Below are 12,988 nucleotides of genomic sequence, written 5' to 3' on the forward strand. Positions count from 1 at the left end.
CGCAGAGCCAGCCTGGGCGCGGCTCCCCTCGCCTCTCCTCCTCGCGGGCGCCCCCGAGCCCGCAGCGCCGCGGGCCCCGCATGACATCAGAGGCCGGGGAGCGCGCAGGCGCCGCGGAGACGGGCGCGGGCGGGAGAGGCTCCTCCGTCCCCGCGCCGTCCCCGTCCCCGCTCGCCCCGCGCCCGCTCCCTTCGCCCGCCGGACACGGACACGGACGCGCAGAGCCGCACCCGGCCGGCGCCAACGCGGAGCCCGGGACGCGCCGCAGCCCGCCCGCATCCTCGGCCCCCGCCGCGCACCGCTCCGCTCCGCAGCGCAGCGCACCGCAGCGCACCGCAGCGCAGCGCACCGCGTTGCCGGCCGCCGCCCGCGCCTCGCCCGCCGCTCCCGGCCCCGCTGCCAGCGCCATGTCCGCAGGGGGAGACTTCGGGAACCCGCTGCGAAAATTCAAGCTGGTGTTCCTGGGCGAGCAGAGCGGTGAGGACCCGCGGCGGCTGGGGCTGGGGCTGGGGCTGCGGGAGAGGGAGACGGAGACGGAGACGGAGAAGGACAGGGCGCGGGCGGGCGCACGGGCTGGCACTGCGGCATCGGCTGGCATGAGGCTGCGGGCTTGGGCGCGGGTGGCAGGGCTGCGGGGGGTCGGGCGGGGGACGGGACAAGGGTCGCCTCGGTGGGGCCCAGATCCCCGGGGCAGTCTGGGGGTGAGGGGTGCGGCTGCAGAGGAAGACGGACGGACGGACAGACGGACAGACACAGACACAGACAGACAGACAGACAGACAGACAGACAGACGGACAGACAGACACCTGTCTCCCCTGCAGAGAGCGGGTGCCGGGTCCAGACGGCGCTGCGCGCTTGCTGCCCGCCCTGGCTTCCAGCCCTAGCCCCAGCCCCTCACTTTGGGGTTCAGGTCTGGGCGAGGGTCTCCGGGTTCCCGAGATGGACACAGACCCGGGAAAGGAGGCTGGGGGTTTGGGGGACCACGTAGCCAGCCCCCCGCCTCGCCTGGGTCGAGAGACCGCGGTGACACGCCCTGCCCGCCGCTCCCCAGCTCCCCTCCCTGTCCGCGAGGCGCCGCCGCCCCCACCCCAGCTCCGGCTCGCAGCCTTGCATGGAGGAGGGGAGGTCAGGGAGGCGACGGCCGGCGCGGGGGCAGGGCGCGAGGCTTCCCGGCCTCTGCGGCTCCCGCACCCCTGGATTCCTGGGTGGCTGGGTGGGATGGAGGCGCCTGAGCAACCCCTGACACTTGTGGGAAGGAGCGACCCTGCTAGAGAGACCTGAGAGGCAGAGGCAAGGCCTGGTCTCCCCTGGGGCTCCCCCAGGATCGAGGCCAGCCCAGCATAGACAGACCTCTGGCTCCCATCTGTTCCTCCGAGGAGAGAGGATCGGGCACCGTGTGAGGGGGTACAGGCGAGGTGATCTCTGGACAGATAGGGTAGGATGGTACAGAAGGTAGACCAGGGAGGGGCTTGGAGCCGCCTCAGCCCAGCCATCGCCCTTCTTCTGCATTCCTCGCTGCCCTGGCTTTCATCTTCATAGGTTGCAAGTTGCAGTTTCCTGTGCTGGTGGGAATGGGGTGGGAATAACCCGCTGCTGGGAGCTAGCTGCGGGTCAGCCAGGCATCGAGTTCCTGGCATCGAGTAGCCCCAGCAGATTCCAGGCCTACCAGCCTCAGTTTCCATGTCTGGCTGAGAAGGCTGTTTGAGGACGGCGCTCTCACCCTGAGTCCCTGTACCAGGAACTCTGAAACACCATTTCTTGGTTTCTCATCTGTTCTGAATGCACTCACAAGGATGGGCATTAGATAGACAGGAGAGCATCTGTGGAAGTTCTGAGTGAATACTGGTATCTGTCACAGTGGATAATAAGTCAGCTCACCGGCCTTGGGGTGCTTGCCCAGAACCTCATTTGGAGTCGGGAACGAAAGTTACCTTATTCCTTGTCACAAGCCCATACTTGGTGGAGAAGAATTGGGCGGCCAGATGTGGGGGGGCTGAGGGCGGCCACTGAATAGACTTGTGTCTGGACGCAGGTCCATGGATCGTATCCTAAAAAGGGACAAACACGGCCATCAGGACAAGGGGTACTGAAGACCCTGCTGGTGGGTAGCCCAGGACCCTGCATAGCATCTTTGTGTTCCATGTTGGGGTTTGTTTTTCTTGCTTTTCAGAGCCCTCAGGGTCCCTGAGCTATGAAAGGACACACGCCTCCCTGAGACTGTTGGGGTATTCCCACCTCATATGCGCCTTGGTTCTGCCAGCATTAGTGTTGGTACCAGCCCTCGCTTGGGGAGTCTTGAGATGTGCCCAGCCCCCAATCCCACTTCTCTCCCTGTGTAAGCTGCAGGACCTCTACTGAACAGAGTGCCAGGGCCTGCTGAGATCCACAGAGCCTTCTAGAGCAACACGAAATGGCCTCCAGTGAAGTAGTACAAAAGGATACAGAATGATCCCAGACTTGGCCTTGGGCAGTGTCACTCTGTGGCCAGCCCTTGCCTGGCCCCAGGGTAGTGCTGCTAAGGTGACACCCCTCACTGACCCATAAACAGTTGCCTATGGCTGGAGCTTATTAGCTCCATTTCTGTCCTCTCTCTTCCTTCCTTTCTCCCTCCTTCCATCCTCTGTTTATTTCATCAATCCTGGCAGGTACCCTTGCCTATGGCACCCCATTCTGCAGGAGACTCAGTCTGTGGCTTGAATCCAGGCTGGTCCTTGAGCAAGTATGGGAAGGGGCCTGGATGCACATAGTGAGGCCACCCCCTTCAGAGACAGGCATCAAGTACTGGGAGGGGCTGGAGGTGATGTTTTTGTCTGTTGTATTGGGGTGCACCAGGGGCAGCCCCCCACTTTTGCCCTATTCCCAAGTTAAGGGAATAGGGATGAGCCCCCTCTATTGATGAAAGGATCCTCTTCTGTTGATGGGGGGATCCACCTCCTGCCCATTACTTGTCCAGCCTGATTCCCCCTTCCCAGGAATCCTCAGAGCCTTCAATGTCCATCTCCTTCCCTAGTTTGCAAGAGCTAGAGACGGCCTTGACCCTAGTTAAAAAGGGCCATTTCCTGTAGGGGCAGGGCCTGGAGAATAAGCCTTCATTGGGTTTGAGAGACTAGAGGCTCCCTGATGGGGGTGAGGACAGAAGAACCTGGAGAGAGAAAAGAAACCTTTAGAATCCATTCTGAGAGAATGCACTCGCCTTCTCTCACAATCCTCAGATATTCATGAGTCCATAAAAATAAACAAATAAAATTAAAAAGTTAATAATCTGACTGTCCTATTGTTACTTATTCTGTCCCTTCTACCATCCTGGGAATATTCATTCTCATAGGCATTGATCTTATTCTGTACACAGATGGGGCTCAGGCTAAAGGGTCCCCTCTATGTCCCTTCCTGGCTGAGTCTCTCTGTCTTCCTGAGCCATTGGATGCACAGGGCTGTGTGGACTCCAAGTTAGCAGTTCAGAGGAAGCAGCAGGCAGAACCATTGAAGAGGTAGGAGAGGGAAATGGCAGCTTCTAGGATGGGTGGCTGCTGGCAGAATTCTGAGTGTGGTCTCAGCTTCCCGTGGGCAACCTTTTCCATCTCTCAGCACACAGATGGTGAGCTCTGGGCACTGACTCCACTTGCCCTGAAATGGACAGCTTCAGTTAGATCCCAGGAGATGGGCTGCCAGTGGGGGGATCCAAGTAGACCTGTGGTGGTTCCAAGGTTTCGAATGGGGTCAGTCGTGTCAGAGGGAAGGATGAGAAGGACCTGGCTTGTGAGGAGGTGACATGATATCTGGGGTTTGAAACTCTTATTGCCCTTTATTATTTCATAACCTTGGCCTTAAACTAAGTGGGTTTGGGGGCCAGAAATCTAGTACATCTTGCATGCATTCCACCCAGATTCAATTCCTGACACTACTGTGGTCTCTTGAGCCTGCCAGGAATAATCCCTGAGTACGTAGCCAGGAGTAAGCCCTGACGACCACCAAATGTGGCTCAAAAAACAAAACACAAAATAATAAACCAAGTAGGGTTTGGGGAGAAAAGTAAGTTTTTGTGGCCCTATTTAATGATTTTATTTTTTGTCATTTTGTAGAAATAAATTAATTTTAGTGTAATAATTTTTTTTTAAATCCTGGTTTCTTAGTGATAGAGTGGGTGAGATGCTTCCAGGGGCAGGCTTGTGGCAGGACACCACCCCTGAGAATAGGAGAGAGCCTTCAGTGAACTTTTTTCCCCCAGATCAGTTTGATTAAAATGTCAGAGTTTATAGGTGTGTGGAAAAAAAATTGACAGAGTTAATAATAGTACTGAGACCATTGGCTTATATTTGTGATTCTGCTGCATCAGAATTCAAGGACCCCTCCAACCTTTATCTTTTATTTCTTACCCCCATCTTCTAAATATAGTATCATGTCATCTGCAAACAGTGAGAGCTTGATTTCTTCCTTTCCTATTTGGATGCCCTTGGTATCTTTTTCTTGCCTAATTGCTATGGCAAGAACTTCCAGCACTGTGTTGAATAGGAGTGGTGAGAGAGGGCAGCCTTGTCTTATACCAGATTTTAGAGAAAGGCTCTTATTTATTTATTTATTTACTTATTTATTTATTTATCTATTTATTTATTTTTGGTTTTTGGGTCACATCCAGCAGCACTTAGGCTCCTGCTTAGGCTCTGTGCTCAGAAATATTGCTCCTGGCAGACTCAGGGGACCATATGGGATGCCGGGATTCGAACCACTGTCCTTCTGCATGCAAGGCAAATGCCTTACATTCATGTTATCTCTCCGGCCCAAGAAAGGCTTTTATTGTATCTCCATTGAAAATAATATTTTCCATAGGCTATGGTAGATGGCCTTGATTATATTGAGGAAAGTTCCTTCCATTCCCATCTTGATGAAAGCTTTTATCTTTTAATGGGTGTTGGACCTTATCAAATACTTTCTCTGTATCTATTGATAGATGTGGGTTTTTTGTGTTGTTAATATGGTGTATTATGTTGATTGACTTATATATGTTAAACCATCCTTGCATTCCTGAAATGAAACCTACTTGGAACACTCCTATCCCCATCTTAGTATCCTCAGATCACAGTCTAGTCACCTTTTCTCAGGGTGGTTTCCACTGGGGGCCATCTCATCCCTTATCATCATCATCTTCTTCTTTCTTCTTCTTCTTCTTCTTCTTCTTCTTCTTCTTCTTCTTCTTCTTCTTCTTCTTCTTCTTCTTCTTCTTCTTCTTCTTCTTCTTCTCTCTCTTTCTCTCTCTCTTTTTCTCTCTCTCTCACATTATCTTTTTGTTATTTTTCCCCCTGGCTCTCTTCACTTAGCACCACTTCCTTCATTTCCATCCTGAGTAGTATTTCAAGCTGAGTAGTATTTTGTGTGTCAATGCATACATACTTTTTTCTCCCTTTGGTTTTGGGGCCACATCCAGTGGTGCTCAGGGATGATTATTCCTGGCTCTGAGCTCAGGGATCACTCCTGGCAATGCTTAGGGGACTATAAAGCATTTTAGGGGCTGAACCTGGGTCAGCCATGTGCAAGACAAGTGCCCTGTCCATTGCACCAATCCCTAAGTACACAATTTAATTATCTACTTCTCTGATTGGGCACCAAGGAGGTTTCCAGAACCTGGCTCCTGTGAATAGTGCTGCAAAGAGCATCTGACCTGGATTCGTTCAGATTCACATTTTAGTGAAGAGAGCTGGTAAAGCAAAGTTATTGCCAGGAAACAGTTCTGGGAGATAGCTGAACTGAGCAGAAGCATTGATGGAGAGAGGAGATGCCCACGCATTCCTCTTCAGAAAGGTTGGTGCCCTGGCATCTCCCAGGGAAAGGGCTTTCTGACTGGGGTTAAATGGTTCACTCAGTTTTCTTTGTGGCTGAGTCCAAACTGGGTACTGTTCAGAGGGAATGGGGAGCTAGGGAGGACCCCACTTTGGAAGTACACCCGGGTCAAAGGCCAGCTCATCTCAGGAGCCTAGAGAGGAGAAGTACTTCTTGGGGACTATGTGCCAAACTCTTTGCAGAGAAGGAGCTAGCCTGATCCGAGCATGGGGGATCAAAGGAGGACTCTAAGTCCATTAGGCTGGATGAGGTAGGGAGAGAAAAAGAAGCAGGGTCTTTGCTGAGTGTCTGATGGAACTGTAATCACCAGCAAACACTCACTCCATTCTTCACCATAGCATTAGCTTATTGGGGGTGGCTGGAAGGGACATGAGGGGGGCAGCTAGAGCTCTCCCCAGGCACTACTATCACAGGAGTCATGCCTCTCTGCTTTTTGCCAACAATGGAGCACTGGGAAGAGGAGTCTGGGCTGTGCTAGGGCTGGGTCCCCCTGCCCTCCACCTTCCCTAACCTCATCCTGAGAGGCAGAGCTGGGATATTCTGCTCTGAGTGCTTGGAGGGATGCCAGCCCACTCTAGCTTTCTCCAGAAGTCTCTAGGGGCTTGGCTGTGGTTCTGTATGTCAGTGCCAGTTTGCAGTGTGATGTCCAGCCCGAATCATGCTGGCCTGAAGCACTGGGAGGGGCTCCAGGTGTGGGAGCAGGGGCTTGGCCATTGATTCCCCCAGAAATGTAGGGTTTACAGCTAGAACCACTTCTTGAGGGCATATTCCTTTCCCCTACCGACTCAGCCCAGGTAGGCTGAGGGTGTCCTGGCTTGTTAATTCTGTGTGTTTGGCTCAGGTTGGCAGGCCCTGGAGAGCGACTGTCCTGATGGCTGACTTGGTTCTCCAGGGAGGCCTGTGGAGGGGGCCTTGGGCTTCTCCAGGACACTCAGCACTGCAGCAACACTGGGAACAGGCCAGCACCAGAGATGTGCACTGCCCCCCCCCCTTCCCCAAGGCAAGCAGGGTGAGTCCCCACCCTTAGGCCTCTGTGCAGCCTTGACTGGTGGTGGGCATAACCCCCAACCCCGGTACTGCTTTCCTCACCCACAGACTAGAGTAGTCACGACTTTTCTGGGGTTCCCTGACGAGCAAATACATAGGCGCATGCTCATGCGGCATAATCTTAAGTGCAAGTGCTACATTAGCAAAGCAGTGACAGCGTGTCTTCCCCTGCCCACCACCTTTGCAGACACACATACACGGGACTGAAACTTGGGGTTACTTGAGAACCATGTAGAGAGTGGCAGGACACACGTCCCCTTGCCCTGGTGGCAGTGATGCAGGTGCGCTGCTCTGGGCCTCTGCCCTCCCACACTGAAGAGTACAGGGAGGTCAGTAGGCAGTGGGACTCCTACACCCAGCCTGGGGACAGCCCACAGGGAGTGAGATCTTGGGCCCCACTGATGCTTGTCACCTCTGTCACCAGTCTCTGGAGATACTTGGGCAGTTCCCTCCTGTAAAATCATCCCATGTGCTGTATCTCCAAACCCAGGTGAATAAGTCTAAAGCAGGGTCCTGCATAAAATTATCCAGACCAGGCTGAGAATGAAATATGTGTCCTCTAGCAGTCTTTTACCTTGTATCCGCTCCAACCTGCCTGCCAGAACTGTTTTTATTGAGTACAGAGACCACCCCCTGGCAGGGCAGATAGCTCAGGCTATCTTGAGCCTGTCCCACCCAGGTTGACTTATAAGACAATCTTGGTTTTGGGTGAAACCAAGTTGTAAACAAACAGATACAAAGAAGCCAGGTATGAACTTTGTTTTAGATAAAATAAGGTGTAACCTAACACCCTCCCACCTCTAATAGGGCAATACCTGTCCCACTTCTCAGAGCAGTTATGGTAGCCTAGCAAGGCTGGCATGGAGGTGAGAAACAGTAGGAACCCTGGGGAGGATTGTGAAGGCCTCTGGTTGTTGAGGGTCAAGCGTAGTTTGGAGGTGACTGGTCAGCCAGTAAAGTGTATTTTGGAGGTGACTGGTCAGCCATTTCCCAGCATCCTTAGCACTTACTGAAGCTGAACCAGGACAGGAAGTGCTTACCTGCTGAAGCCCTGTGCAAACCTGAAACCAGGAGGTTAGTGGGTGACATTGAGCCCAGAGCCTGGCCTCAGGAAGGTTCACGAAGGACCTCAGACCACAGGTGAGAAGCACAGAGAGCTCAAGGCTGAAATGCAGGAGGTTTTTGTTTGTTTGTTTGTTTGTTTTTGCCTTGGGCCGCAGGGAGGGCACAAGACTAGGATGGTTGCCTGGCTGCTCCCTTCATGCCTGCTGGGCACCTCCCACATTGACCACTGGCTACTTAACCCCATGACCTCCTGGCTGCACAGGGACTGCCCTGGAGGAGGTGGAGTGGGATGGTCCTGCTCTGTGTGGTTGGGCCAGTAGCTCCCCTGATTGACCTCCACTCTGACCTCCTGGCTCAGACCAGCAACTGCTTTGAGCTCTGGAGTCTTCTACCCTCTGCACTGCTGCTCTGAGACACACCCGAAGATGGCGGCAGAGACTGGGGGAGCCTGAGCCTGTCCCCTATATTTTAGGTGCCCAGGTACACAGCAGAGCAGAATGCTGACTCCCTCCTGGCCACCCAGTGCCTGAGCAACAGTGTCCCTGGTCCATAGGGCTGTGAGGGTCCTGTGACCATCTGCAGCTCTAGGGTCCTGGAGATCAGTAAATCGACCTCCATTCCCCCTTCACCTTGAGACATCCCTACTCACTGAGTGGGCCTCAGTAGAGACCCCTGCTGTAGGCAGGAGGATGAACTGGGGAGTCCTTGAGGCTGGAGCATCCCTGGACCCTCCTTGGCAGTGCAGCCCAGAGAGGGGCAGGCAGCAGAAGTATGGGGACAGCAACGAGGTGCTCCTGGGCCATTTAGGTGATGGGTGCCTTCTAGAACCCTGGAGACATGCTTGCTCAGCAGCCAACCAGAGGCATCATCCAGCAGACTGTGGGAGCATCTGGACAGACTGCACCAGCACCCGTAGAGGGCCGTGGGTCCACAGCCTGTCAGGTTCCAACAATTGTGTTAACATTTCTACTTCTTCCATGGCCAATCCCTTACTTATTGCTTCTCTCCTAACCTGGAACTTGCCCATCAGCATCACCAGCAGTGCATCCTGGGAAGTGCAGGAGGAGCGTGAATGTAGTCTGTGTGCATTGCCAAGTCCTGCTCTATTGATGGGCCAAGAGTTCTCATCAGTGAAATAATCTCCAAACAGCATTAGTGCCAGCTTGTCAGAAGATCAGCTGGCAGTGGGAATTAATCGTGTGGAGTTCTTCCTCCTTCTTCCTCATCTTCACTCAGCATTAACTCTCTGCAGCACCCAGACACACCGGCCAGGGTGCGCAGGGTGTAGCTAGAGTTGGTCTGAACTGCAGTCCAATGGATTATGGCGCAGTGCACCCTGAGAGTGGCATGGAAAGGAGCCATGGCGAGAGTGGTGTATGCAGGGCGGGGCTCTTGCTTGCTGAGCTGGGTGTGGAGACTGGTTTATACTCAAAGGCAGCAATGGGAACTGGAACAGCTTGGTTCCTGGAGCCTGAAAGCTAACAGTATTTGAGATGACTCAGTGAGGCAGAGAGGGTGTGTGTGTGTGTGTGTGTGTGTGTGTGTGTGTGTGTGTGTGTGTGTGTGTGTGTGTGTTGGGGAGAGGAAGGGCACTGTGAGGTCTATGTGATCCCATCTCAGGTGAACTTCAAATCCTGGAGACTGTTCTTGGTAAGGTTTTGATTTCACAGTAAAAACTGCTCGGGGAGCTAGAGAGTCACCCCAATCTCAGGATTTCTGGTACTGGTTGAGTTGTTGTTATGTGTGCATGTGTTTATATGCATTCAGGGCATATGAACACATGTTGGTCATGTGCCTTTGGCTAACTGAACCAACTTCCCCACTTTGCTTAAAAAGTGAGGGTGGATCACAGTAATGAATAGATCAGCACTCAGTAGTGATGATTCTCTGCAAAGATGTTGTTTATGCCAAGTACAATCACATTTTAGTTCCATAGGATAATCTCAGTAGGCCGGTATGGTGATGATCGCAGAACGTAATATTCCCTGTATGTATTGGGCTAAGAGGATGATTATATCCCTAATTTATCCCCTTTTCACCTTTTGCTTTTTTGTTTGCTTTTGGGCCACACCCAATGGTGCTCAGGGCTTACTCCTGGCTCTGTGCTCAGGGATCACTTCTGTTGGTGCTCTGGGGAAGATTTAACTGGAGTCATTTCACTGTCTCTTGAAAGACTTCCTATAACTTTTCTAATCTTGAGAGTCTGCTGGTGATGAGTGCTTTACTTTTGATAAGTCTGAAGACTTTATCTCATCTTTGTCTTTGAAAGACTTTGTCTTGGAGTGAAGAAATAATTAAGGTGATGCAGGAGAGCACTTACCTTACTTACATCCAACCCAGGTTCAATCTCCAGTATCGCAACTGGCACTCCAAGCACTACCAAGAGTGATCTCTGAGCACTGAGCCAGGAGTATGCCTTGAGCAGTGCTGGGTATGGTTTAAGAAGCCATCAAAAACAATAACAAAACAAAAGGCATTGTACAGTATATGTTTAAATAAAAGTTCTAGAATTCTTAGTTAATAGAATTCTATTAATGGAACTAGAATTCTAGTTAATAGGTATCTAGTTAGAATTCTTAGATGTTTTTCTCTCAGTACTCTACAGTAGAACCTCCTTTGTTTCTAAGGAACAAATGAAAGTTCTCTTTATCTTTGTTTCCCTGTGTTAATATACTTTTCTCCCTTATACCTTTTCTGATTTTTCTCTTAGTTCTAATTGTATGCAAATAGGACTATTACGAACTCTGTGGTTCCTTCAAGTGGTCTTGGCTTGGCTTTGTTCCTCTTTTTTAGATCTGAGGATTCATAGTTTTCCTCAAATTTGGAATATCTTCAGTAATGATTTCTCCAGGTATATTTTTTTCTGGTTCGACTTTCCCCACCAAAAGCCTGTTGGGATTCCAGTTACATCTATGTTCAGCTCTGTGACTCTGCTATTGATCATTTGTTTTCATTGATTAATTTTATTTATTTATTTTTTCTCTTTGGGCCACACCCAATGATGCTCAGGAGTTACTCCTGGCTCTACGCTCAGAAATTGCTCCTGGCTTGGGGGACCATATGGGATGCTGGGGGATCGAACCTTGGTCCATCCTAGGTTAGCCATGTGCAAGGCAAATACCTTACCACTTGCTCCACTGCTCCGGCCCCCTCATTGATTAATTTTAGATATCACCTCCTTTCAACTTATTTGATCTTTTCTTTAGCAATAAATCTGGGTTTAATTTGTTTTTGTTTTGTTTTTTATTTTTGTTTTTGTTTTGGTTTTTGGGCCACACCCGTTTGACGCTCAGGGATTACTCCTGGCTATATGCTCAGAAATCGCCCCTGGCTTGGGGGGACCATATGGGATGCTGGGGGATGAAACCGCGGTCCGTCCTACTCTAGCACTTGCAAGGCAGACACCTTACCTCTAGTGCCACCTTCCCGGCCCCTTTGTTTTGTTTTTTTAGTCACACCCAGCAGTGCTCAGGGGTCACACCTGGCTCTATGCTCAGAAATTGCTCCTGGCAGGCTCGGGGGACCATATGGGATGCTGAGATTCGAACCACAGTCCTTCTGCATGAAAGGCAGACACACTACCTTCATGCTATCTCTTCGACCCCTGGGTTTAATTTTACAGTAATTTTTCATTTCATACATGCTAGCCACATGAAAGACAAATGCCCTACTTGCTGTACTACCACTCTGACTCATATAAAAATTTTTTTGTTTTTCTGGTGGTTATAAAATTTATGTTTACGCTATACTGTGAGTCTATTAAGTGTGCAACAGCAGTATGTTTTTAAAATGCCCTTAATTAAATGTCCTAAAATAAAACCAAATTTTAATTTTACTACATTAAAACTTTTTAACAAATTAAAAATAACTTAATTGCTAAAAAGAGACTATCATCTGTGCTTCAGTGAGGTGTAATCTGTTTGCTTGAGAAAACTGCAACGCACATACAGCAGACCAGAACACAGTAATGTGAGGTTTGCCTGCATTCATGTTTGTTGTGTCCAGAGTGTGTGCACCTTGGAGCCCAGCTCTCCGAGTCTCTCCTGTGACTCAGATGATGAGTTTTTTTTCCCTCTTACTGGATTGCTCCTGGCCTTTGGTAGCTCTATCCTTTGTTTCATTCCAGCGACTCTTCCCACTCTCTAGAATTCCTTACACAAGTTTGCTCCTCTGCTAACTGGAACTTGAGGAGCCCCTTTGCAAGCCATGAGAATTTCCATGATCCTGGAGCTGCTTCATTTTCTCTGGACTTTCTGCAACTGCATCTCCTCAATTTGGGGAGTCCTCCAGGTTTCACTCTTTCAGTCATTCAGTCTCTGGAAGGGAGGAAGACACAGCCAGAGAGATGTGTGCATTGGTGCTGGACTCACACGCAGTTTTTGGAGCAGCTGAGGCCGATGAATAGGAGACGGTCAGGTCCAATATTCATCACAGTGAGCAGGAAAGGAGGGTTTGTGAGTGTTAGTGTGAGTAGGGGTGTTAAAGGGATTGGGAACCTATTAACTATTGCAAAATGTGAGATGGTCTCTCAATCCCGACACTGCTCTAAACAGGTTTTCACATCTTTCATGACCCTTTAAGGGGAAACAAAGGAGGGAGCTCACCCAAGCATGCATCTGGCATGGCCAGATGGCATACTTGCTGCCATGCTGGGCCCCTGCTGTGTTCCTTCCCTCACCTCCCACCTTAGCACAGATCCTCCTTAAGGTCTCAGGCCTGCAGGCGTGGGCTGGTGGATGACATGTTTGAAAGTTAGCAAGGCTAGGGCCAGGGGAGTCTCTACCTGAACCCCTCTCTTGGTTCTTTCATTGGCTAGATTTCAGGCCTGGAAGCTCTGTCTGTAGCCTGAAGTGTCAGAGGAGGAGGCCCCGGGCCAATCCCTGCTATTAAGAAAGACCCTTCACTGTACCCCAGCATGGGAGTGGCAGGGGCCCTTACTCACTAGGCTTTCTTTCCCCTCCCTTCTTGCTTTTTCCTCATGCAGGTCTGTGGCTTGCTCAGGGACAGCTCTCATGGTCCATAAATTCCATAGTAGAGTGCAGTG

The 12,988-nt window shown here is 51.0% G+C and overlaps 1 protein-coding gene across 1 annotated transcript in view; it reads left to right on the top strand.

Moving 5' to 3' along the window:
• The first annotated feature begins 251 nt into the window (after positions 1-251).
• The window catches only part of RAB6B (RAB6B, member RAS oncogene family), a 44,744-nt gene continuing 32,007 nt past the window's right edge, over positions 252-12,988 (top strand). The window contains exon 1 of the mRNA XM_049776008.1: positions 252-477. Coding sequence (XP_049631965.1) covers positions 408-477 — 70 coding nt within the window. The 5' untranslated portion in view covers positions 252-407. The remainder of the gene's footprint in view (positions 478-12,988) is intronic.

Source organism: Suncus etruscus, chromosome 6 (genome assembly GCF_024139225.1).
Source record: "Suncus etruscus isolate mSunEtr1 chromosome 6, mSunEtr1.pri.cur, whole genome shotgun sequence".
Classification (NCBI taxonomy): Eukaryota; Metazoa; Chordata; class Mammalia; order Eulipotyphla; family Soricidae; genus Suncus; species Suncus etruscus.